General features: G+C 35.3%; 3 protein-coding genes across 3 annotated transcripts; 2 read left to right on the forward strand and 1 right to left on the reverse strand.

Annotated features, from left to right (window-relative positions):
- Window positions 1–29: 29 nt before the first annotated feature.
- Window positions 30–12,815, reverse strand: LOC108358653 (polyubiquitin-C). The gene is made up of 3 exons (XM_017610095.1): window positions 12,595–12,815; window positions 9,273–10,473; window positions 30–2,166 (listed from the first exon to the last, which is right to left on the reverse strand). Exons 2-3 carry the CDS (start codon window positions 10,458–10,460, stop codon window positions 154–156), a joined length of 3,201 nt encoding a protein of 1,066 aa, XP_017465584.1. The 5' UTR covers window positions 10,461–10,473; window positions 12,595–12,815; the 3' UTR covers window positions 30–153.
- A 4,156-nt stretch (window positions 12,816–16,971) lies between these two features.
- Window positions 16,972–21,750, forward strand: LOC108358656 (uncharacterized). Its single transcript, XM_017610099.1, has 4 exons — window positions 16,972–17,000; window positions 20,627–20,712; window positions 20,802–20,999; window positions 21,095–21,750. Exons 2-4 carry the CDS (start codon window positions 20,694–20,696, stop codon window positions 21,436–21,438), a joined length of 561 nt encoding a protein of 186 aa, XP_017465588.1. The 5' UTR covers window positions 16,972–17,000; window positions 20,627–20,693; the 3' UTR covers window positions 21,439–21,750.
- A 566-nt stretch (window positions 21,751–22,316) lies between these two features.
- LOC108358657 (uncharacterized) lies at window positions 22,317–23,003 on the forward strand. The gene is made up of 2 exons (XM_017610100.1): window positions 22,317–22,409; window positions 22,467–23,003. Exons 1-2 carry the CDS (start codon window positions 22,356–22,358, stop codon window positions 22,704–22,706), a joined length of 294 nt encoding a protein of 97 aa, XP_017465589.1. The 5' UTR covers window positions 22,317–22,355; the 3' UTR covers window positions 22,707–23,003.
- The last annotated feature ends 3,124 nt before the right edge of the window (window positions 23,004–26,127 follow it).

Here is a 26,127-nt window from a genome sequence, read left to right on the forward strand (position 1 = left end):
CATCAGAAAATTTATTTTCTTTTAAAACATAAAAAACGGTATATTTCAATTTTTACTCAGAACTGATTTAAAGCGTTAAAATACAAAATAGAGCTAAATTAACGAGATGCAATGAATACTCTGAATTTTGAATTTGGTTGTTTCCATTTAAATTTAGAATGCGCCTCCGCGAAGACGAAGCACCAAATGGAGAGTCGATTCCTTCTGAATATTGTAGTCGGACAAAGTACGGCCGTCTTCCAACTGTTTACCGGCAAAAATCAAACGCTGTTGATCTGGAGGAATACCTTCCTTATCCTGGATTTTGGCTTTAACATTTTCGATGGTGTCTGACGGCTCAACCTCCAAGGTGATGGTTTTACCGGTCAGTGTCTTCACGAAGATCTGCATACCACCGCGAAGACGCAGGACCAAATGGAGGGTAGACTCCTTTTGGATGTTATAATCGGACAAAGTACGGCCATCTTCGAGCTGCTTGCCGGCGAAGATTAAACGCTGTTGATCTGGTGGGATACCTTCTTTGTCCTGGATCTTGGCCTTAACGTTCTCGATGGTGTCTGACGGCTCAACCTCCAAGGTGATGGTTTTGCCAGTCAGAGTCTTGACGAAAATTTGCATACCACCGCGAAGACGCAGGACCAAATGGAGGGTAGACTCCTTTTGGATGTTGTAGTCCGACAAGGTGCGGCCGTCTTCCAATTGTTTACCGGCGAAAATCAAACGTTGTTGATCTGGAGGAATGCCTTCTTTATCTTGAATCTTGGCCTTGACGTTTTCGATGGTGTCTGACGGCTCAACCTCCAAGGTGATGGTTTTACCAGTTAGGGTCTTCACGAAGATTTGCATACCACCACGGAGACGCAGGACCAAATGGAGGGTAGACTCCTTTTGGATGTTGTAGTCCGACAAGGTGCGCCCGTCTTCGAGCTGCTTACCAGCAAAAATCAAACGTTGCTGGTCTGGAGGAATACCTTCCTTGTCTTGAATCTTGGCCTTGACGTTTTCAATGGTGTCGGATGGCTCAACCTCCAAGGTTATAGTTTTGCCAGTCAGGGTCTTCACGAAGATTTGCATTCCTCCGCGCAGACGCAGAACCAAGTGGAGCGTAGACTCCTTTTGGATGTTGTAGTCGGACAAGGTGCGGCCATCTTCGAGTTGCTTGCCGGCGAAGATTAAACGCTGCTGATCTGGAGGAATACCCTCCTTGTCCTGGATCTTAGCTTTGACGTTCTCAATGGTGTCGGATGGCTCAACCTCCAACGTGATGGTTTTACCAGTTAGGGTCTTCACAAATATCTGCATACCACCACGAAGACGCAGGACCAAATGCAGAGTAGACTCCTTTTGGATGTTGTAGTCAGACAAGGTGCGGCCATCTTCAAGCTGTTTGCCGGCGAAGATCAAACGCTGCTGATCTGGGGGAATACCTTCCTTATCTTGGATCTTGGCTTTAACATTTTCGATGGTGTCTGATGGCTCAACCTCCAAGGTGATAGTTTTGCCAGTTAGGGTCTTCACGAAGATTTGCATACCACCACGGAGACGCAGGACTAAATGCAGGGTAGACTCTTTTTGTATGTTATAATCGGACAAGGTGCGGCCATCTTCGAGCTGCTTGCCGGCGAAGATTAAACGCTGTTGATCTGGTGGGATACCTTCCTTATCTTGGATTTTGGCTTTCACATTTTCGATAGTATCGGAAGGTTCAACCTCCAGAGTGATGGTTTTGCCAGTCAATGTTTTAACAAATATTTGCATACCTCCACGTAGGCGCAAAACTAAATGCAATGTAGATTCCTTCTGAATATTGTAGTCAGACAATGTGCGTCCATCCTCCAACTGCTTGCCAGCGAAAATTAAACGTTGTTGATCTGGTGGGATTCCTTCCTTATCCTGAATTTTAGCTTTGACATTCTCAATGGTATCGGAAGGCTCAACCTCCAAAGTGATGGTTTTACCCGTCAAAGTTTTGACGAAAATCTGCATGCCACCACGTAGACGAAGAACCAGATGAAGTGTAGACTCCTTTTGGATGTTGTAATCGGACAAGGTGCGTCCGTCTTCCAATTGTTTGCCGGCAAAGATTAAACGTTGCTGATCTGGTGGAATACCCTCTTTGTCTTGAATCTTGGCTTTTACATTCTCAATAGTATCGGATGGTTCAACCTCCAGAGTGATGGTCTTGCCAGTCAAAGTCTTCACGAAGATTTGCATTTTTGAAAGAGAGCTGCAAAATACACGAACAAAATAAACAAATCGATTAGTTTTTTTTAATATTTTAGTCGTTTAGACCTACAGATGTCGAAAACAATCAGCCAGGTAACAGCAGAAAATGCTGCTTTGTTTATAAATACATAAAACATGCAAGCCTACTTGTCGACGAAATAGCCCTAGATGACTTTACAGATTAAAAGACAAATGATTGAACACTTGATACGATTGCTTATTGTAATTCCAGAAAGATCTATTCGATGACTCATCCTTTTTTACACTATCGAATTTTCAGCCAGAAAAAATACAAGCGATTAATTTAATATAGATGTATGTATAAGTATATACAGTGGTGGACAAATAAATAGGGACACAGTTTTTCAAATTTTGCCTATTTTTTCTTTCGTTTATTTCAAATTTATAATTTTTTTTTACCTTTATCTAACAAAAACCAAATAAATTCATATTTCAAACTTTGTGCAAAAATTACAAAAATTCTGCTAAATTTTCAACTTTTTAATCAGATTTTTTAGAATTTTTTGAGTATGTAGTTATAAGCCCCATTAAATTTGAGTGGAATGAAGTGCAAGTTTTAAGTTGCTAAAAAAATGCGTTAATTTTTGGCAATTTTTTTACGCATTTTCTTCCATACAAACAATTTTTTTGTATGAAAAAACGGTGCGTAATACATTCAGAATAAAAATTATAAAAAATCAACGCGATTTTTCAGGAACTTCAAACCTGCACTTTATTCCATGATACAAATATTTATAAATATTTTTATCATGCTTTATTCTACTAAAATTGAATGGGCCATAACGCCATAATCAAAAACATTAAACAAAAAATTTAGGCCGTTTTGCGAAATTTTTGCATAAAGTTGGAAATATGAATTTATACGGTTTTTGTTAGATAATGAGCTATACTTTTTATAAAGAACATAATAAATAGTACACAAAGGAAAAACAGGAAAAATTTGTTAAAATGTCGAGTGCCTATTTATTCCTCCACCACTGTATATACATACTATGTATATGCATAGTGAGTAGCAGAAATGAGAGCACGGTGATTTTTGTTAAATATTTGCAAGGTTTTTTAAGAAATTTTTTTTGTTAGTTTTTCATAAAAATATGGTTCATGCTTTAAACAAAACCATACACATAAATCAAACTTTATACAGGACTAAGTAAAAATTTAACAAATTTTTATAATTTCCATTTTTTAACAGATTTTTTTGGAATTATTTTAAGAATGCAGTTCGGTTGCCCATTAAATTTTAGTATAAGTGCGAGTTAAAGGGTTGCAAAATCGCGTGGACTTTTGATTTTTTTTTCGATATATGTACATACATATGTAAACATGAATTTCTTATCGTTTGCAAAAAAAAAAAATAAAAAAATTCAACGCGTTTTTATAAATTGAAAAGAGAAAAATGCAAAAGCCGTCAGAAAGAAAAGGGAAATTTTACTTATTTGTACAACGATTTTGCGGGGCGGAGGGGCGTGGCTTAGAGATTATAACCCTCACTAAGTAAAATTCTACTTTGTTGCCGAAGAAGAGGCGAACACCTTTTGCAGAGATGTTTCGTAGATATTTTTTGTTTGCAGCTGAACCCGGAAATTTGAAAAATATACCATATTCCCAACCGACATTATTAATAGATTAGTGCCGATTATTTAAAATCAGAACGATTTTGCAATTCCAAAAAACCAGGAGAAAGTCGAAATTTTAATTAAAAAAAACTGTTAATTTTATAAGCGCTGTATAAAGTTGCAGTTTCATTTACATAGTTTTGGCTAAAACAATTTATGAAAAAAAATTTTTTAAAATTTACTTTAAAAACCTTGCAAATATTTAACAAAAACCACCCTGTACTTATTTCTGCTCCCCACTGTATATACATAAATATGTATGCTCATTGAATCATGAGCTGCGATTGGCTCATGCATTGAATGGGGACACACGACGCCATCTTGCAAGGCGGAAAATCGATTGATTTCACAAGCGCAAGGCAAATTGCATGTAGACACAATTCTACTTTTATTCAACTGCCCAAAACGAAAATTTAGTTTATATAAATGCACTTCTCACAATTTTATTAAGAAATAATGCATATGTATTTGCATAACTCACTCACCTTAACCTCTTTTTTTACACAGAAATTGGTTTTTCAATATAATTAATTGATGGTTCTTCTGCTCACGTTTGCTTATTTTCTTAAAAATATTTTCTTTCCCTTTATATATATTTCAAAGCTCACTAGTTTTCACAGAAAATTATCACTATCAACAAGCGCTGGTAAACCTCAAAGTGTTTAATTCACAAATGTCTAATATCGTTTAAGCAGTGTCATACCAATTCTCCGTATTTATAGCAATGGGCGAATATAGGGGAAAATATATAATTTCCTTTATCTGCCTGGAAAGTTGGGCGCAATGGCCGCTATGTACAACAAAGAGCACATTTACTATCCCTCTCGCACAGTTTTTGTTCGGCTTTCAAATTATTTGCCATTTCCGCACTACTTTATTTAATCGCATTAAAATCTTTGCTTACTTTACGAATTTAGTGCGTGGTTTGATCGTGACATATGAAGTGCAGTTGAAATTTGTTGGAAATAATTGTTTTTACATCACATTCGCCAACTGCGTATTTGTGAAAAATTAATTTTCATCGGTTTTCTATCTCTTTCGCGTGAGTGGGATATTTTTCGTGGAGTGTTGGTAACTAGCGCGAAGCTGCGTTTCTTGACTTTTTCCTTGCATTTACGTAACTTACGGCGCGTTTACATTGGACAATGCTTTCAGGACAATGAAGATATGTGTATTAAGCGCAGCGCACAGCGCGATTCTAACGCTGCGAATACGTTGCGAATTCAGTTGTTAACTTCGAATCCGCAAACGTGCGCAATTGCGCATTTTTTCGCGTCGAATTCTGATGTACAATTCACTTAATTTTCCCTTTTTTCTTGTATTTGTGCACTCGGCGTGTTCAAATCGTAAAAAATAGTATTATTACGAACGTGTTCTATTAGTTTTTGGACATCAGACGTTTTTTTTTTCTTTGAATTTATTGCTATGACACATTTCTTCCTCTTCTTTGACGCCTTCAAAATGCTGCAAGCCGCGTTTCGAACGCGTCAAATGAGGGGAACATTGAGACTGCATTTCTTTATTCATTCTGAACGTTTGGAATAAACTTTTTTGTTTATTTATTCTTTAGAACGTTCCTGATGATATGTTGACGTATATTTCAAACGCATTCTGTTTATTCCGGCTGTGAAATTGGATTATCCGGAATGTATAAAGAAACGCAGCCTGAATGTTCGAAAAATTCGCAGCGACAGAATCGTGCAAGAGTGCGCTAGCTCATTAAAATATATCGGTGGCATTGTTGTAAATTATAGCTCTGCGGATTCGCAACGTGTGAATCGTGCTAATGTGCGTTTCGCTTACCGCAGAACTCCATAGGCAAACACCGATGGCCTAACAACTGTCATTTAGACGAGCAATATGATTGCAAGTTTTTGTGTGTGGGCACTTTGATGTCTTGAAATAAGCATTTGCCGCATGACGCCACTAGACAACATTTTCTCAATTTCGGTGTGTAAAACTATTTAAATTTTTAAAAAACTTGCTGAATGATTTCCTAAAACGTATTCATAAATAATCCAATAGGTAACAGATTTTTATTTTGATTTAATATCAAAATTTCATCGATGTTACCACCAACACGCTTTCTTTCAAAATGAAAATATGGCTGTCAAACTATTTTGTGACATGGTTATCACGACATCAGTGTTTTCCTGTGGAGACAGGGCCTTAAGTTGTCAAAATTGTTCCAATGGAAAGGTATGCATGTATTAGTGAAAAAATGTGCATGGATTGCTATTGTCATGACAGTATTGTCCGGTGTAAACCCTGAGTTAGCTCTGATCCGGTCCTTTTCGTGAAAATCCTGTAAAAATGTCACATAGGAAAATTACTCTCTATAGCGAGAGTAAAAAGAGAGTTGCAACCAAAAATAACCGAAACAAAAATAGGACTTTCCTGTAAAAACGTCAAACAGCTTATTGCTTGACTCGTTTAAACGCCGCAAGCGTCGTTCGGCGTGAACTTCATATTTTAATAGAAAAAATAAAGATTTCCATCACTCAAAATAATTTTTTTTTTTTAATACAAAAGTTAATCCATAACAAAATTAGACGATTAATTATGTGCACCTTGTACAAAGTTTAAGTAAAGGGACAGAAAATAAAGAGGGAAAGCTGTTTTATTATGTCACCTGTTTATTGCGCCATGAAAGGGGCCCATTTCAACTAAATATTATACTGAATCCTGCTGTAGTCCCCGAGTATTTTTTATTTTGTAGTTAAATGTTGTCTATTAAATTGTTCGGCAGAATGTTTTTTTTTTTTCAAAATAAAATGAATCATTTGCCTATTCAGTTTTGGCTTTTCTCTTAATAAAATCACAGTGATCACTTTCGTTTAGCGCTTTACAACACTGCCAGAAAAATTTGTCCACTGCTCACCATAATATCCCAATAATGCCCCTGGAAATTATGAAATTATCTAGATAATGTATGTACACATGTATGTATGTACACATATATGTACGTACGTATACAAATATATAAAAATAAATTTCCATATGTTTCTATATATTTAGCTAAGTACGTTTATATACATATCTATATATATGTATATGGCTACATCTATATATGTACATAGATATGTATGAAAGTAAATAATTTATTCATAAAACACAAAAAACAGCTGATACTGGTGTTCTGCTTATCGTATATTGCATTAACTGGCGACGCTGCTTATCTAATGGGAAATGGAAACAATTAAAATACGTGGCGAGGGCACAGTCTGCTTATGTAAAATTACTATTCTTGTACTTTCCAGAACTGCAAAACGTAACGTATTATAAATATCATAACTCTTTTATTTCCAAACCACAGGAGATGAAAGTATATAAATTGCGCCATTCCCACGACAATTGGGTCTACGTAACCGGAGCGAGCCAAATTAACTCGCAAAAACTCCTGTGGAGGACTCATGTTGAGGCGTGTACTTCCAAGGCTACGAGAGCGCTGATGATGTGCAAATGTCTCGTGATGAAATACTGGTGATGGGCCCCATCATGATTGTATGTAGAGCAATAATAACTTTTGTGGCAGTGGCTTTGGCTTCCATGACTACTCTGGCAACAGTAACGCAGGTTTCTCGCCAAGACTCAATGTCTGACGTGTTTGTATCACTGAACCTAGGAGCACATGTCCGAAGGTAGCGCTGGAAATAATCCTTGAACTGTAGCCACTTCATCTTACTGTTGAACAAGCGGCAAGGCGAACTCTCCTAAACTTCGCGAGTGAGCGCTTTGCCAAAGGTAAGGTCCCATCTTCTAGGAACAGGGACAAGCTAGACTCCAAGCTCCCACTAGTGCGCAATAGACGTACTTACTCTATTGATATCTACATACATATGTACATACGTATCTATTTATCTATCCCCTAAAGCGCTGCAAAAAACTATGTACATACATACGATGTACAGATGTATGTATATTGAAATTAAATACATAACAAAACGCATTCGTTCAATGAGATCGACACAAATGACCCTCCACCCCACCACTATTTTACTTACATACTTTTTCTCTGCTTACACTTTATTTGCTTGTTAATTTGCTTTTGTTGTAATTTTCACGTTGCATTTGCATGTGAAGAGGTACGAATTTGGTAAGTTTTATAATTTTCTTTTTATTAACGAAAAATCAGACGTAGAATGTTTCAAATAAGCTTAAACAAAACAAGTTAGAACTTTAAAATTTTCCAGTATATTTTTTGAGGAGTTATCAGTAAGATGGAGAGGGGAGCAAGAATTTGATTTGAGGGGCTTTCTAAGAATTTAAAAATGTTTGTGGAAAAAGTAGAAGTCGTCGTGTATGATGAAATTCGCAGGGGAAAAACGATGATGTGGCGCTCTTGTATCTACTACAGTATTTATACATATCGTCGGTGATACTGCAAAACGGTCTATGTCTATTAGTACCCTTGACACTTAGATGGTCTCTTACTTGCACCGGAATGCATCTGCAAATCGTTACACCCTAAAAAACGAATGATAAAACTGACTACCATTGGCTTATGAAGATAAACGATTGCCAGAAGCGAATCGGATACAGATAACAGATCAATTAAGCACCAAAGGTAATAAGGACATAGAACGTTTTGCAGACATATATGTATATGTATATATGGATGCGCTTTGTCTGCGTCAAGTTAAGTAGCAAAGACAGCAGAAAGCTTTTTGTTCACACAGAAACCAATGAACGCTGGCATTGTGATCCGCAATATCTTTGACGCTTCGTAGAGGAAGCGCTTTGTTTATAATTTTTGGCAGATGTGTATATGTAAATACCTCCATACGCCTCCATATATTTACTTTTTGTTACAGATATACATACAAACATATATACATACATACATATATATTAGCGTGGGCCGAAAATCCGCTTTTTGGAATTTTGATTGGTAATAGCAGAACCATAAAAAAAACTGTGGGAAAGATGAAATTTTTGGTTTATATCTTAGGCTCGCCCAAGTCTATCAAAGTTGAATGTGCTAAAAAAAATAAAAATTAATAAATAAATTAGATAATTATTATTTTTTTACTAAAATTGCCACTATCTTTGGAAGTATTAGTCCTACATATTTGGTATATGGACCTTTTTTGCAGAGGCTCTAAGTAAGCTAAGAGAAACTTTATTTTAGCACCTGAACTTTGATGGACATGGGCGAGCCTAAGATGTTGACCAAAAATTTTAATCTTGCACACAGATTTTTTTAGAGCACAATGAACCATATTTTTGATATACATATATACATACATACATAGTTACGGAGATCAGCGGGTAATTTTGGAAAACGAGGCATGGTANCCCGTCTTCGAGCTGCTTACCAGCAAAAATCAAACGTTGCTGGTCTGGAGGAATACCTTCCTTGTCTTGAATCTTGGCCTTGACGTTTTCAATGGTGTCGGATGGCTCAACCTCCAAGGTTATAGTTTTGCCAGTCAGGGTCTTCACGAAGATTTGCATTCCTCCGCGCAGACGCAGAACCAAGTGGAGCGTAGACTCCTTTTGGATGTTGTAGTCGGACAAGGTGCGGCCATCTTCGAGTTGCTTGCCGGCGAAGATTAAACGCTGCTGATCTGGAGGAATACCCTCCTTGTCCTGGATCTTAGCTTTGACGTTCTCAATGGTGTCGGATGGCTCAACCTCCAACGTGATGGTTTTACCAGTTAGGGTCTTCACAAATATCTGCATACCACCACGAAGACGCAGGACCAAATGCAGAGTAGACTCCTTTTGGATGTTGTAGTCAGACAAGGTGCGGCCATCTTCAAGCTGTTTGCCGGCGAAGATCAAACGCTGCTGATCTGGGGGAATACCTTCCTTATCTTGGATCTTGGCTTTAACATTTTCGATGGTGTCTGATGGCTCAACCTCCAAGGTGATAGTTTTGCCAGTTAGGGTCTTCACGAAGATTTGCATACCACCACGGAGACGCAGGACTAAATGCAGGGTAGACTCTTTTTGTATGTTATAATCGGACAAGGTGCGGCCATCTTCGAGCTGCTTGCCGGCGAAGATTAAACGCTGTTGATCTGGTGGGATACCTTCCTTATCTTGGATTTTGGCTTTCACATTTTCGATAGTATCGGAAGGTTCAACCTCCAGAGTGATGGTTTTGCCAGTCAATGTTTTAACAAATATTTGCATACCTCCACGTAGGCGCAAAACTAAATGCAATGTAGATTCCTTCTGAATATTGTAGTCAGACAATGTGCGTCCATCCTCCAACTGCTTGCCAGCGAAAATTAAACGTTGTTGATCTGGTGGGATTCCTTCCTTATCCTGAATTTTAGCTTTGACATTCTCAATGGTATCGGAAGGCTCAACCTCCAAAGTGATGGTTTTACCCGTCAAAGTTTTGACGAAAATCTGCATGCCACCACGTAGACGAAGAACCAGATGAAGTGTAGACTCCTTTTGGATGTTGTAATCGGACAAGGTGCGTCCGTCTTCCAATTGTTTGCCGGCAAAGATTAAACGTTGCTGATCTGGTGGAATACCCTCTTTGTCTTGAATCTTGGCTTTTACATTCTCAATAGTATCGGATGGTTCAACCTCCAGAGTGATGGTCTTGCCAGTCAAAGTCTTCACGAAGATTTGCATTTTTGAAAGAGAGCTGCAAAATACACGAACAAAATAAACAAATCGATTAGTTTTTTTTAATATTTTAGTCGTTTAGACCTACAGATGTCGAAAACAATCAGCCAGGTAACAGCAGAAAATGCTGCTTTGTTTATAAATACATAAAACATGCAAGCCTACTTGTCGACGAAATAGCCCTAGATGACTTTACAGATTAAAAGACAAATGATTGAACACTTGATACGATTGCTTATTGTAATTCCAGAAAGATCTATTCGATGACTCATCCTTTTTTACACTATCGAATTTTCAGCCAGAAAAAATACAAGCGATTAATTTAATATAGATGTATGTATAAGTATATACAGTGGTGGACAAATAAATAGGGACACAGTTTTTCAAATTTTGCCTATTTTTTCTTTCGTTTATTTCAAATTTATAATTTTTTTTTACCTTTATCTAACAAAAACCAAATAAATTCATATTTCAAACTTTGTGCAAAAATTACAAAAATTCTGCTAAATTTTCAACTTTTTAATCAGATTTTTTAGAATTTTTTGAGTATGTAGTTATAAGCCCCATTAAATTTGAGTGGAATGAAGTGCAAGTTTTAAGTTGCTAAAAAAATGCGTTAATTTTTGGCAATTTTTTTACGCATTTTCTTCCATACAAACAATTTTTTTGTATGAAAAAACGGTGCGTAATACATTCAGAATAAAAATTATAAAAAATCAACGCGATTTTTCAGGAACTTCAAACCTGCACTTTATTCCATGATACAAATATTTATAAATATTTTTATCATGCTTTATTCTACTAAAATTGAATGGGCCATAACGCCATAATCAAAAACATTAAACAAAAAATTTAGGCCGTTTTGCGAAATTTTTGCATAAAGTTGGAAATATGAATTTATACGGTTTTTGTTAGATAATGAGCTATACTTTTTATAAAGAACATAATAAATAGTACACAAAGGAAAAACAGGAAAAATTTGTTAAAATGTCGAGTGCCTATTTATTCCTCCACCACTGTATATACATACTATGTATATGCATAGTGAGTAGCAGAAATGAGAGCACGGTGATTTTTGTTAAATATTTGCAAGGTTTTTTAAGAAATTTTTTTTGTTAGTTTTTCATAAAAATATGGTTCATGCTTTAAACAAAACCATACACATAAATCAAACTTTATACAGGACTAAGTAAAAATTTAACAAATTTTTATAATTTCCATTTTTTAACAGATTTTTTTGGAATTATTTTAAGAATGCAGTTCGGTTGCCCATTAAATTTTAGTATAAGTGCGAGTTAAAGGGTTGCAAAATCGCGTGGACTTTTGATTTTTTTTTCGATATATGTACATACATATGTAAACATGAATTTCTTATCGTTTGCAAAAAAAAAAAATAAAAAAATTCAACGCGTTTTTATAAATTGAAAAGAGAAAAATGCAAAAGCCGTCAGAAAGAAAAGGGAAATTTTACTTATTTGTACAACGATTTTGCGGGGCGGAGGGGCGTGGCTTAGAGATTATAACCCTCACTAAGTAAAATTCTACTTTGTTGCCGAAGAAGAGGCGAACACCTTTTGCAGAGATGTTTCGTAGATATTTTTTGTTTGCAGCTGAACCCGGAAATTTGAAAAATATACCATATTCCCAACCGACATTATTAATAGATTAGTGCCGATTATTTAAAATCAGAACGATTTTGCAATTCCAAAAAACCAGGAGAAAGTCGAAATTTTAATTAAAAAAAACTGTTAATTTTATAAGCGCTGTATAAAGTTGCAGTTTCATTTACATAGTTTTGGCTAAAACAATTTATGAAAAAAAATTTTTTAAAATTTACTTTAAAAACCTTGCAAATATTTAACAAAAACCACCCTGTACTTATTTCTGCTCCCCACTGTATATACATAAATATGTATGCTCATTGAATCATGAGCTGCGATTGGCTCATGCATTGAATGGGGACACACGACGCCATCTTGCAAGGCGGAAAATCGATTGATTTCACAAGCGCAAGGCAAATTGCATGTAGACACAATTCTACTTTTATTCAACTGCCCAAAACGAAAATTTAGTTTATATAAATGCACTTCTCACAATTTTATTAAGAAATAATGCATATGTATTTGCATAACTCACTCACCTTAACCTCTTTTTTTACACAGAAATTGGTTTTTCAATATAATTAATTGATGGTTCTTCTGCTCACGTTTGCTTATTTTCTTAAAAATATTTTCTTTCCCTTTATATATATTTCAAAGCTCACTAGTTTTCACAGAAAATTATCACTATCAACAAGCGCTGGTAAACCTCAAAGTGTTTAATTCACAAATGTCTAATATCGTTTAAGCAGTGTCATACCAATTCTCCGTATTTATAGCAATGGGCGAATATAGGGGAAAATATATAATTTCCTTTATCTGCCTGGAAAGTTGGGCGCAATGGCCGCTATGTACAACAAAGAGCACATTTACTATCCCTCTCGCACAGTTTTTGTTCGGCTTTCAAATTATTTGCCATTTCCGCACTACTTTATTTAATCGCATTAAAATCTTTGCTTACTTTACGAATTTAGTGCGTGGTTTGATCGTGACATATGAAGTGCAGTTGAAATTTGTTGGAAATAATTGTTTTTACATCACATTCGCCAACTGCGTATTTGTGAAAAATTAATTTTCATCGGTTTTCTATCTCTTTCGCGTGAGTGGGATATTTTTCGTGGAGTGTTGGTAACTAGCGCGAAGCTGCGTTTCTTGACTTTTTCCTTGCATTTACGTAACTTACGGCGCGTTTACATTGGACAATGCTTTCAGGACAATGAAGATATGTGTATTAAGCGCAGCGCACAGCGCGATTCTAACGCTGCGAATACGTTGCGAATTCAGTTGTTAACTTCGAATCCGCAAACGTGCGCAATTGCGCATTTTTTCGCGTCGAATTCTGATGTACAATTCACTTAATTTTCCCTTTTTTCTTGTATTTGTGCACTCGGCGTGTTCAAATCGTAAAAAATAGTATTATTACGAACGTGTTCTATTAGTTTTTGGACATCAGACGTTTTTTTTTTCTTTGAATTTATTGCTATGACACATTTCTTCCTCTTCTTTGACGCCTTCAAAATGCTGCAAGCCGCGTTTCGAACGCGTCAAATGAGGGGAACATTGAGACTGCATTTCTTTATTCATTCTGAACGTTTGGAATAAACTTTTTTGTTTATTTATTCTTTAGAACGTTCCTGATGATATGTTGACGTATATTTCAAACGCATTCTGTTTATTCCGGCTGTGAAATTGGATTATCCGGAATGTATAAAGAAACGCAGCCTGAATGTTCGAAAAATTCGCAGCGACAGAATCGTGCAAGAGTGCGCTAGCTCATTAAAATATATCGGTGGCATTGTTGTAAATTATAGCTCTGCGGATTCGCAACGTGTGAATCGTGCTAATGTGCGTTTCGCTTACCGCAGAACTCCATAGGCAAACACCGATGGCCTAACAACTGTCATTTAGACGAGCAATATGATTGCAAGTTTTTGTGTGTGGGCACTTTGATGTCTTGAAATAAGCATTTGCCGCATGACGCCACTAGACAACATTTTCTCAATTTCGGTGTGTAAAACTATTTAAATTTTTAAAAAACTTGCTGAATGATTTCCTAAAACGTATTCATAAATAATCCAATAGGTAACAGATTTTTATTTTGATTTAATATCAAAATTTCATCGATGTTACCACCAACACGCTTTCTTTCAAAATGAAAATATGGCTGTCAAACTATTTTGTGACATGGTTATCACGACATCAGTGTTTTCCTGTGGAGACAGGGCCTTAAGTTGTCAAAATTGTTCCAATGGAAAGGTATGCATGTATTAGTGAAAAAATGTGCATGGATTGCTATTGTCATGACAGTATTGTCCGGTGTAAACCCTGAGTTAGCTCTGATCCGGTCCTTTTCGTGAAAATCCTGTAAAAATGTCACATAGGAAAATTACTCTCTATAGCGAGAGTAAAAAGAGAGTTGCAACCAAAAATAACCGAAACAAAAATAGGACTTTCCTGTAAAAACGTCAAACAGCTTATTGCTTGACTCGTTTAAACGCCGCAAGCGTCGTTCGGCGTGAACTTCATATTTTAATAGAAAAAATAAAGATTTCCATCACTCAAAATAATTTTTTTTTTTTAATACAAAAGTTAATCCATAACAAAATTAGACGATTAATTATGTGCACCTTGTACAAAGTTTAAGTAAAGGGACAGAAAATAAAGAGGGAAAGCTGTTTTATTATGTCACCTGTTTATTGCGCCATGAAAGGGGCCCATTTCAACTAAATATTATACTGAATCCTGCTGTAGTCCCCGAGTATTTTTTATTTTGTAGTTAAATGTTGTCTATTAAATTGTTCGGCAGAATGTTTTTTTTTTTTCAAAATAAAATGAATCATTTGCCTATTCAGTTTTGGCTTTTCTCTTAATAAAATCACAGTGATCACTTTCGTTTAGCGCTTTACAACACTGCCAGAAAAATTTGTCCACTGCTCACCATAATATCCCAATAATGCCCCTGGAAATTATGAAATTATCTAGATAATGTATGTACACATGTATGTATGTACACATATATGTACGTACGTATACAAATATATAAAAATAAATTTCCATATGTTTCTATATATTTAGCTAAGTACGTTTATATACATATCTATATATATGTATATGGCTACATCTATATATGTACATAGATATGTATGAAAGTAAATAATTTATTCATAAAACACAAAAAACAGCTGATACTGGTGTTCTGCTTATCGTATATTGCATTAACTGGCGACGCTGCTTATCTAATGGGAAATGGAAACAATTAAAATACGTGGCGAGGGCACAGTCTGCTTATGTAAAATTACTATTCTTGTACTTTCCAGAACTGCAAAACGTAACGTATTATAAATATCATAACTCTTTTATTTCCAAACCACAGGAGATGAAAGTATATAAATTGCGCCATTCCCACGACAATTGGGTCTACGTAACCGGAGCGAGCCAAATTAACTCGCAAAAACTCCTGTGGAGGACTCATGTTGAGGCGTGTACTTCCAAGGCTACGAGAGCGCTGATGATGTGCAAATGTCTCGTGATGAAATACTGGTGATGGGCCCCATCATGATTGTATGTAGAGCAATAATAACTTTTGTGGCAGTGGCTTTGGCTTCCATGACTACTCTGGCAACAGTAACGCAGGTTTCTCGCCAAGACTCAATGTCTGACGTGTTTGTATCACTGAACCTAGGAGCACATGTCCGAAGGTAGCGCTGGAAATAATCCTTGAACTGTAGCCACTTCATCTTACTGTTGAACAAGCGGCAAGGCGAACTCTCCTAAACTTCGCGAGTGAGCGCTTTGCCAAAGGTAAGGTCCCATCTTCTAGGAACAGGGACAAGCTAGACTCCAAGCTCCCACTAGTGCGCAATAGACGTACTTACTCTATTGATATCTACATACATATGTACATACGTATCTATTTATCTATCCCCTAAAGCGCTGCAAAAAACTATGTACATACATACGATGTACAGATGTATGTATATTGAAATTAAATACATAACAAAACGCATTCGTTCAATGAGATCGACACAAATGACCCTCCACCCCACCACTATTTTACTTACATACTTTTTCTCTGCTTACACTTTATTTGCTTGTTAATTTGCTTTTGTTGTAATTTTCACGTTGCATTTGCATGTGAAGAGGTACGAATTTGGTAAGTTTTATAATTTTCTTTTTATTAACGAAAAATCAGACGTAGAATGTTTCAAATAAGCTTAAACAAAACAAGTTAGAACTTTAAAATTTTCCAGTATATTTTTTGAGGAGTTATCAGTAAGATGGAGAGGGGAGCAAGAATTTGATTTGAGGGGCTTTCTAAGAATTTAAAAATGTTTGTGGAAAAAGTAGAAGTCGTCGTGTATGATGAAATTCGCAGGGGAAAAACGATGATGTGGCGCTCTTGTATCTACTACAGTATTTATACATATCGTCGGTGATACTGCAAAACGGTCTATGTCTATTAGTACCCTTGACACTTAGATGGTCTCTTACTTGCACCGGAATGCATCTGCAAATCGTTACACCCTAAAAAACGAATGATAAAACTGACTACCATTGGCTTATGAAGATAAACGATTGCCAGAAGCGAATCGGATACAGATAACAGATCAATTAAGCACCAAAGGTAATAAGGACATAGAACGTTTTGCAGACATATATGTATATGTATATATGGATGCGCTTTGTCTGCGTCAAGTTAAGTAGCAAAGACAGCAGAAAGCTTTTTGTTCACACAGAAACCAATGAACGCTGGCATTGTGATCCGCAATATCTTTGACGCTTCGTAGAGGAAGCGCTTTGTTTATAATTTTTGGCAGATGTGTATATGTAAATACCTCCATACGCCTCCATATATTTACTTTTTGTTACAGATATACATACAAACATATATACATACATACATATATATTAGCGTGGGCCGAAAATCCGCTTTTTGGAATTTTGATTGGTAATAGCAGAACCATAAAAAAAACTGTGGGAAAGATGAAATTTTTGGTTTATATCTTAGGCTCGCCCAAGTCTATCAAAGTTGAATGTGCTAAAAAAAATAAAAATTAATAAATAAATTAGATAATTATTATTTTTTTACTAAAATTGCCACTATCTTTGGAAGTATTAGTCCTACATATTTGGTATATGGACCTTTTTTGCAGAGGCTCTAAGTAAGCTAAGAGAAACTTTATTTTAGCACCTGAACTTTGATGGACATGGGCGAGCCTAAGATGTTGACCAAAAATTTTAATCTTGCACACAGATTTTTTTAGAGCACAATGAACCATATTTTTGATATACATATATACATACATACATAGTTACGGAGATCAGCGGGTAATTTTGGAAAACGAGGCATGGTACCTCCCATACAAACTGAAATTCTCAAATCGCTTTCCTATTGAACCCCTAATTCGACACAGCTATTTATGCTCTCAATAACATACTTATGGAAAATTGGGATTTAGGCCCAATGTTGACAAAAACCCGTGTAAAAGCGCCGTTAGAGAAGGACACTAGCACAACTTCGCTCCGGCTACTGCACCAGGTTAAACTCCTACCTGAGTAGATTGAATGAGGATGTGCCAAATGAGTGTCCGGCATGCGGAGAGACCCCACATGACTCGAAACATCTCTTCGCATGCCCGGAAAACCCGACAACCCTAACGACCTTGTCCCTGTGGACCAACCCCACAGAAGCTGCGCGCTGAGATACCAACCGTCCTGGGCGGGGTTGTTGTAGCCGCTACAACAACAACAACAAGGATATATTTAGTCTGTTCCAATAGCAGTCCGGTTTACAGGATTTAGTCAGAACTTACAGGAAGTCGTTCCTATTGACATAAAACTGTAAGTGGGAACACATTTGAGAGAGTAACTGAGCAACTGTTCCTAGTCAGAAATTACAGGATTTAGTCCGGAGTTTTTTTCCTGCAAGTTCATGAAAAGTGTCAAACGATCAGCTGATTTGCATGTGCAAGCTAAAACAAACAGCGGTGAAAGCAAAGTACCTGTTTAGTCTGTTCCTTTGAACTTCGGAATAAAACCTGTGGAACTGTCAAACTACAATTTTACGCTCTCAAATGAGAGTAAAAGAAGAACAGATGCAGAAGTGCATAGGAACGCAAAAAGCACTATTTCCTGTAAAAACGTCAGACGGTTTGTTTACATATCATTGGTACTACACTGATTTGGCTGAAATATCACTAAATAATTATTAAAATCTATACATATTCAAATATTTCGTTGTTTACTTCCATTTTTTAACAAATATAAGGTTCTTTGCTTTCACCGCTTTCTGTTTTTGTTTGCACATGTAAATCAGCTGATCGTTTGACACTTTTCATGAACTTAGTCTGTTCCAATAGCAGTCCGGTTTACAGGATTTAGTCAGAACTTACAGGAAGTCGTTCCTATTGACATAAAACCTGTAAGTGGGAACACATTTGAGAGAGTAACTGAGCAACTGTTCCTAGTCAGAAGTTACAGGATTTATCCGGAGTTTCTTTTCCTGTAAGTTCATGAAAAGTGTCAAACGATCAGCTGATTTGCACGTGCAAGCAAAAACTAACAGCGGCGAAAGCAAAGTACCTTATATTTGTAAAAAAATCGAAGTAAACAACGAAATGTTTGAATATGTATAGATTTTAATAATTATTTAGTGATATTTCAGCTAAATCAGTGTTATACAAATGACATGTAAACAAACCGACTGACGTTTTTACAGGAAATAGTGCTTTTTGCGTTCCTATGCACTTCTGCATCTGTTCTCCTTTTACTCTCATTTGAGAGAGTAAAATTGTAGTTTGACAGTTCCACAGGTTTTAGTCCGAAGTTCAAAGGAACAGACTAACAGGAAAAAAACTCCGGACTAAATCCTGTAACTTCTGACTAGGAACAGTTGCTCAGTTACTCTCTCAAATGTGTTCCCACTTACAGGTTTTATGTCAATAGGAACGACTTCCTGTAAGTTCTGACTAAATCCTGTAAACCGGACTGCTATTGGAACACACTAATTATATTTTGTTTCACACCTTCGAGGTACTTTTTTTAACCTCTACCGATTCTGATGAAAATGTGATGGAAGTGTAGTTTTTAACCTTCCAAGGGGATCGCGGACCAAGATAATCGAATAACGCATTTACAGTCTGAATTGGTATTTGTTTAACATATAGACAGTGAGGAACCGATAGGCATCTCATCTGTACATACAAGTACATATATATGTGTATTTGTTATAAAAGAAAATTAAGGTTTATTTTTTTCTTTATGATTTCGAAAGCTACTTGAAGAAATTTAGTTTTAGGTTTCCTGTAAATTCGCCATAAATTTTGGTGGTGGACTTCAAAATCGTAATTCGCATAAAAGAGTCAATATTGGTGACAAGCAAAATTCTAAAGTGTGTGAAAAAAGATGTCGAGTTTCGACAACCGAGCGATACTTGTATACATAAATGTACATACATATAAGAAATTAAATAGGCAATAACCGCAATGATAAGCTGTAGAACAATAGAAATTTCGTTCTAGAAGCGTTTGTTTGCTCGCGTTTTTCTTCAAGGCCGATTTAACAAAAAAGGCGATTTTTTAAACTGATAAGATTATTTATATGCCTGAGTTCAACAGCATTTGAATTGAACACAACAACTTTATATTTTTTGTCTCATTTTCGGCATCTGCGCCTTCCTCAAGGTAAATAAAATTATAGTTAAAAAACTAAAAACACGCTTTTACTACAAGAACTAAAAAGTATAAAATAATTTGTAGATATAGCGATACCATTTAAGAAGAATAGGAAGTTCCCTAACCTGATTTAATTTAACTTTTTTAAATTAGCTAAAAATAGGATTAAAGTGGTCTATAAATTATTAAATAGGTCTAGGCACGTTACCGAAGATTTTGTGACCGGAAAATTGTATTACCAAAAAATGTTGCCACTTGCCACCGCGATTCTAGGTACGTTGGTAATGCAGTGGAAATATCTAGCAATTCAGCTATGAAGATTTGTGGAAATTCTTGTACTGCATATTTCACGGGGCAATATTTTGTTACCAGGTTATGAGATGGTATCCAAATTTACCGGTTACAAAAGCGCGCAGAACGCAAAAAAGGTTTAAAAATTGACAGACACTATAATTACCGGTTACAAAATTTATGTTACCAGCGCAGAATTGGCCTGTAAATCAAAATAAAAATCTGTTCTCTATTGGATTATTTATGATTACGTTTGAGGAAATTATTCAGAAAGTTTTTTAAAGATTTAAACGTTTTTAAACACCGAGAGAATGTTGTCTGGTGGCGTCATGCGGCAAATGCTTATTTCAAGACATCAAGGTGCCCACACACAAATACTTGCAATCATATTGCCCGTCAAAATAACAGTTGGTAGGCCATCGGTGTTTGCCTGTGGAGTTCTGCGGTAATGACGGCTCAATGGGCTAGAAATTTCAGTTTTCAAAAAAACATCGATAATCGATACATCGACTATTTATACACCGAGTGTAAAATTTACGATGCATCGATGTGTTTCCGACATTCCTAATTCCAAGCGACGTTTGAATGTAAACCGTTACATTGCTCAAAGCGCTTCGGTTGCAGAAATAAATTAATCCTTGACAAATTAAGTTAAAATCTGTACAATAAACAAAAAAATGGCTGCAAGGAGAAATGGTAAGTTCCGCTCCGTCAAGCACTAGCGCGGTAGTTTTTGTGCCGCTCGGAAAAGCCCCACGTATGTTGACCTTTTTCCCTTTGCACAGGTAAAAATCGCTCTTCGGCAAAGCTTCGCAGCTTTGGTCCTTTGTTAAATCAAAGGCCCACACAAGGCCTCTTGGCTTACAATTCATGGCAGGCGCAGGTGTTCATCGAGATGTTGGGCACAATGCTGACGGAGCAGGAGTTCAGCGATGTGGTATTACAGCCTATCATCGAAACTTATGCGCGCTTTGTGCGAGAAGGTAATAAATGCATATTAATCATGTGAAAGGGAATTTACATAATTAAACTTTTTCGAAGATTAAATTGTAATATTTTTATTTTCTTTGCTGCCTAGCACGTCGGAATATTTGGTCATTGTCGTTTAGCCACCGCCTGATGGTGCGCATGAAATACCTCCGTCATGCCCAGCGACTAGTTGAACTATTGGGCGCAATTTTACCATGGCGTCAATTTAACAATATGATTTTAAATCCAATCATCATGACATTTATAGAATTATATGCAAAATTTGTTTTGGACATATCGTTAACCGGTGATGGTCTGCAAAATAGTAAAACATTGATCGACATTGATTGGAATTGCACAGTAGAGGCTTTTTCGTCCACACCATATCGAAAAATTCGTTTAAATGAAAGCACTTGTGGTAATTCACGTTCTGAGTTGTTGCCGTGCGATTGAGGGACATATGGCATTGCACTAATTACGTTTTATAAGTATAACATAAGCTAATCTTTTAGGAACATGAACACTTCCTTGTAAAAATAAAGTAGCTTTCAGCTTTTGAAAGTGTTACAATTAAATTGTATTAGTTTTTTCGTTGGTTTTCATTCTGGATTTTATTAAAAAAATATAAAGGAGAGAAGAAATCTATTTTCTATGAAAATTAACGTGTTTCGAAATAATTCGCGAGTGGGATGGCTGGCAAAATCCTGGCCAATATAATTTTATTTAAATATTCTAAAATTAAATTTATTTTTAATTTTGCACTGATTACATATGTATACGCTAATTGAAATCATAAAGCCTATATATTGTGATATTTTATTATTACCTAACTTACTGAAATTGCTATTATTACCTAACGGCCAACCCAATATGTAGGCCAGGAAAAAATAGACTACAAAACGTTTTCACATTCCCTTGGCTTAATATTTTCGATTGTTATATACATATATAATTTTTCAGTAAACAAATGAGTGCAAAATTTAAAAAAAATAATAATTTTTGAACATTTAATTAAATATATCCTGGCCGGGATTTTTTCTGCCAATCCACTCGGGGGAAATATTTACTTAACTATACGCCCCAAAAATGGCAAATATATGTGTCTTATCTGTTTTTTATACCAACAATATGAATTGATAAAACTGCATTTTCCCATGGTCAAAAATATGTACTAATTTCCTTTATGCGATATTTTTACATCGTTTATAAAATACTTGAATATTTTATAGACTGCTGGGTTAATGAAAAATCAATTAAATATTACAATTGTTATAAGAATTTGTAATTTTCCTTTTAATTCATTTGTAAAATAAACACATTTAAAAGGAAATAGTGCCATTTTCTTAATCCCAAACACAACTGCATTCAGGATGTCCAATTTCCATAAATTGTTCAATAGTGAAACTATCACTGGACGAGCCAACGTGAGTAATAAGAAAAACGTGTCACTCGAGCCTAACACTAACTAAACGTATTGGCAGGTTGCCAAAGCCACATACGCCTCATTCGCAGTGCTCTACATAATGCATCGCTTACGAAAACGCTCAAAAGCAAGCCATAGCGATACACAAGCAGCAGCAGCAGGCAAGAGTGTGACTGAAGGTAAATCTGATCCAGAAATTTGGAAGGGCGAACTTGGCAGCGAGAAATCTCCGGCGCCACCTGGAGATGATGGCGATACAAATGAAAGCGCTATAAGCGCTGTAAGTATCGGCAACTAGAAGTGATGGAATTGGCGGTGGAGAGGGTGTTGAAGGAAGAGCAGATGGCACGCACAATCAAAATGTCAAAGTGAATTCACGTGAGCACGAACCCCCCGTGGTGAATGCAGTCTGGGGTTGCGACATCTAAAGGCTCCGTTGGTTAAATATATTTTTAGAAATTTTGAATGCACAATTCAAGGAGAATTCGTACATATGTATAAGTTGTACTTATATCGCACGTTTAATAATATAGGTATATAATTCAAAATTTACGTATTTTGAGATTTCATCATACAATTATATACACAATTAATATATATACATATATAGATATTATATAGAATATGTTCAGCAAAACAGATGACTAAAGTTCCCAAAAATGGCGAAGATGTGTGCCTTTCTATCTGTCTTTTGGTATACCGAATGTATGAATTGTTCAAACTTTGATAACGTTTTCCCACAAAATTGAAATTTTGAAATAATATTGTGTATTATTAAACGTGCGATATGTATGCATATATTTTCATATGCATATGAATTCGCCTTACAATTATTTATTGGAAGCAAGGCATATTATTCTATTCAGGCAGGTTCCGCAATTCACTTCCGAGTGAATTTCGACTAAACTAAATGGAGTTGAAATTCAATCGGAAGTGAATTACAGAATCTGCCTGATTTTTGATATGCAGTATACACATAGTTAAAATAAATTTAGTTTCAAAGGAAATATTAGTTTTTTAGCCTCTGTCAGTTCTCTTGTGGACAACATGCGTACATATCGTCGCCCTTATGATAGCAGCATGAATGTGTAAAAATGAAAATTTTGGGAAATCAAGTTTGAAAGTTTTTTGACCACACTTAACTCTACATTTATGTACATAATTGAAATTGTAAAAAAACGTGGTTTCCGTGGACGCATGGTACTCTGGGTTTTGGTATAACATAGAACATCTAAAGGTTAATCAAGTTAACCCAATAACTCGAGGCTGATAAATTTGCACATTCATGCTTCTTGCAAAGAAGATACGATATGTCTTGTGAAAGATAATAGGGACGCGATATTTTGGGCAGTTTTTGCTACTTTTCTTACGTTTGGTTTAATGTTTATTATTTATTATTTTTAATAAAAATACCACTCATTACCTAACAAAAACCATATGCATATGTAAGTGCAAATTTCAAACTTTGTAGAAAAATTAAAAAAAAATCAACAAAAATCAATCAGTTATTTTAGTCCTTTGTTCAAATCTAAGGCATTTTAATTAAATGTTTACCTTTCACTTATGTATACGTAGGTAATTATACTAGTTAATAACGATGTAGTGTACAGCCGATTAGCGTAAATGAATGAATAAATAAATAATTTTTCAACAACAAACTTTTTATTAGGAACTTTTAGAAAATGTATGTATGCAGTTTAGAGCCAATTAAATTTTAGCTTTTGAAAGTGCAAGTTTCAAGTGGCTAAGAATTCGCGTTGATTTTTGATATTTTTTTTGCGGATGGTGTTATTATTTTCATCCATACCGAACACGCTTTATATACAGTATCGGTCATATCTATAGCACGCCATTTCAAAGTAATATAGTGTGCCACTTATGTTTATTTATAAATTTTTAAGAATTTTCAATTAAAATATAGTTCATTCTCAGACAAACCCGATACAAACCCAAGCTTAATTATTTGTTGAAAGCTACAAAAAAGTACAACAAATTTTCACATAAATTTCAAACTTTTTTCTCGGAAGTGTTAGAATTTTTTTGAGTACACAGTTTTTTAGCCCATTCAATTTTAGTCTGATAATGTGCAAATTTGAAGTGGCTACGAATTACCGTTTATTTTTTAGAATTTATTTTGTCGCATTGGCTTCCATATAATGAATAAACTCAATTTATTTGTATATGGAAGAAATCCGCAACACCTTTGGCGAAAAAAATTAAAAAAAATCAACGGTAACTTTTAGCCACTTGAAACTTGCACATTATCAGACTAAAATTGAAGGGGCTAAAAAACTGTGTACTCAAAAAAATTCTTACACTTCCGAGAAAAAAGTTTGAAATTTAGGTGGAAATTTGTTGCACTTTTTTCTAGTTTTCTACAAATTGTTACACTTGGGTTTATATGGGGTTTGTCTGAGAATGAACTGTATTTTAATTGAAAATTCTTAAAAATAAATAAATAAACATAAGTGGCACACAATATCACTTTGAAATGGCGTGCTATAGATGTGACCGATACTGTAGAAGAAAATGCGTAAACCCTCACAAAAAAAAAAAATTATTGAAAATGACGCGAATAAACTAGAATTTAATGGGCTGTAAAACTGCATACTCAGGTTTTCTCTCAAAATTCTTAGTAAACTGATTGTTGTTGTTCTAAATTAATCTACAAAGTTTGAAATTGGGACTTATAAGGTTCTTGTTAGGTAATGTACTGCATTTTTACAAAAAAAAAAAAACATACAAACAATACAAAATTAGCCAACATTTGTTAAAATGTCGTGTCCAATTATTTTTCACATGACGATATATAAATACGTAAAAGGCAAGTTTTTATGCATAATGCTATTCTAGAAAAATCTTTAGGCTCTTATTTCGGGTTCGGATGGTGCATTGGTTCCAGCTCATGGTATTTTACCCGACTCCCGTTCAAATGCCCTAGATCTAGATAAGACATTTTTTTTTTTTAACTGGGATTAAAAATGTAACAGATGACTCAACAAACCGGGACAAGTTCAACTTCTACAATAAAAAAATAAAATTTTTGTACTAAGACATGACCAAAAAAACAGTTCCAAGTTTGTACAAAATTATGAAAAATTCTTCAATGTACGAAATGCATCAATATCGGACTACTTTAAAAAACATTAACCTGTTATTACATATTAAATAAAATAAAAATATTGAAATTATTTTTCTGGACTACAAAAAGTGTTTTCTAAATTAGTATCAAACTACGAATAAAATATTAACAAATGTTTTAATTTGAATTGTTTTTTATTATTCATTTCCAGCTTAATATTTCATAAAATTTCCATCGAATCGCTACACAACAACTGCCAAATTCAAATACATTTCAGATTTATAGTTCTCTTACAATTCTTTTAATCTCTACTTTGCAGTCGCTACATAAATTCTTAATTTTTGGCAAATAAGTTAAGATTTTCTTGCCAATGCACAGCTACATATGTACATTGTAAGCTAAAATACGTTAGAAATAAATTGTTTGCTAATTTTGCGTGTAGAATGTGAAAAAGGGTATTTTTAGCTGTAAAATGTACATAAATATTTTAGGTTGTGTATGTGTGTGTGGGTGTGTGTTAATGTGTGCGCATCTAGTTAGACTGCAATTTGCCACGAAAAACTAAAACTAATTTTATAAACTAGATTATTTCTACTACTAAGTTTACTAAAGATTTTAGGTTTGAATCCATCTTTGA

Source organism: Rhagoletis zephyria, unplaced genomic scaffold (genome assembly GCF_001687245.7).
Source record: "Rhagoletis zephyria isolate East Lansing unplaced genomic scaffold, Rhagoletis_zephyria_1.1 Rzeph_scaffold_00280, whole genome shotgun sequence".
NCBI classification, from domain to species: Eukaryota; Metazoa; Arthropoda; class Insecta; order Diptera; family Tephritidae; genus Rhagoletis; species Rhagoletis zephyria.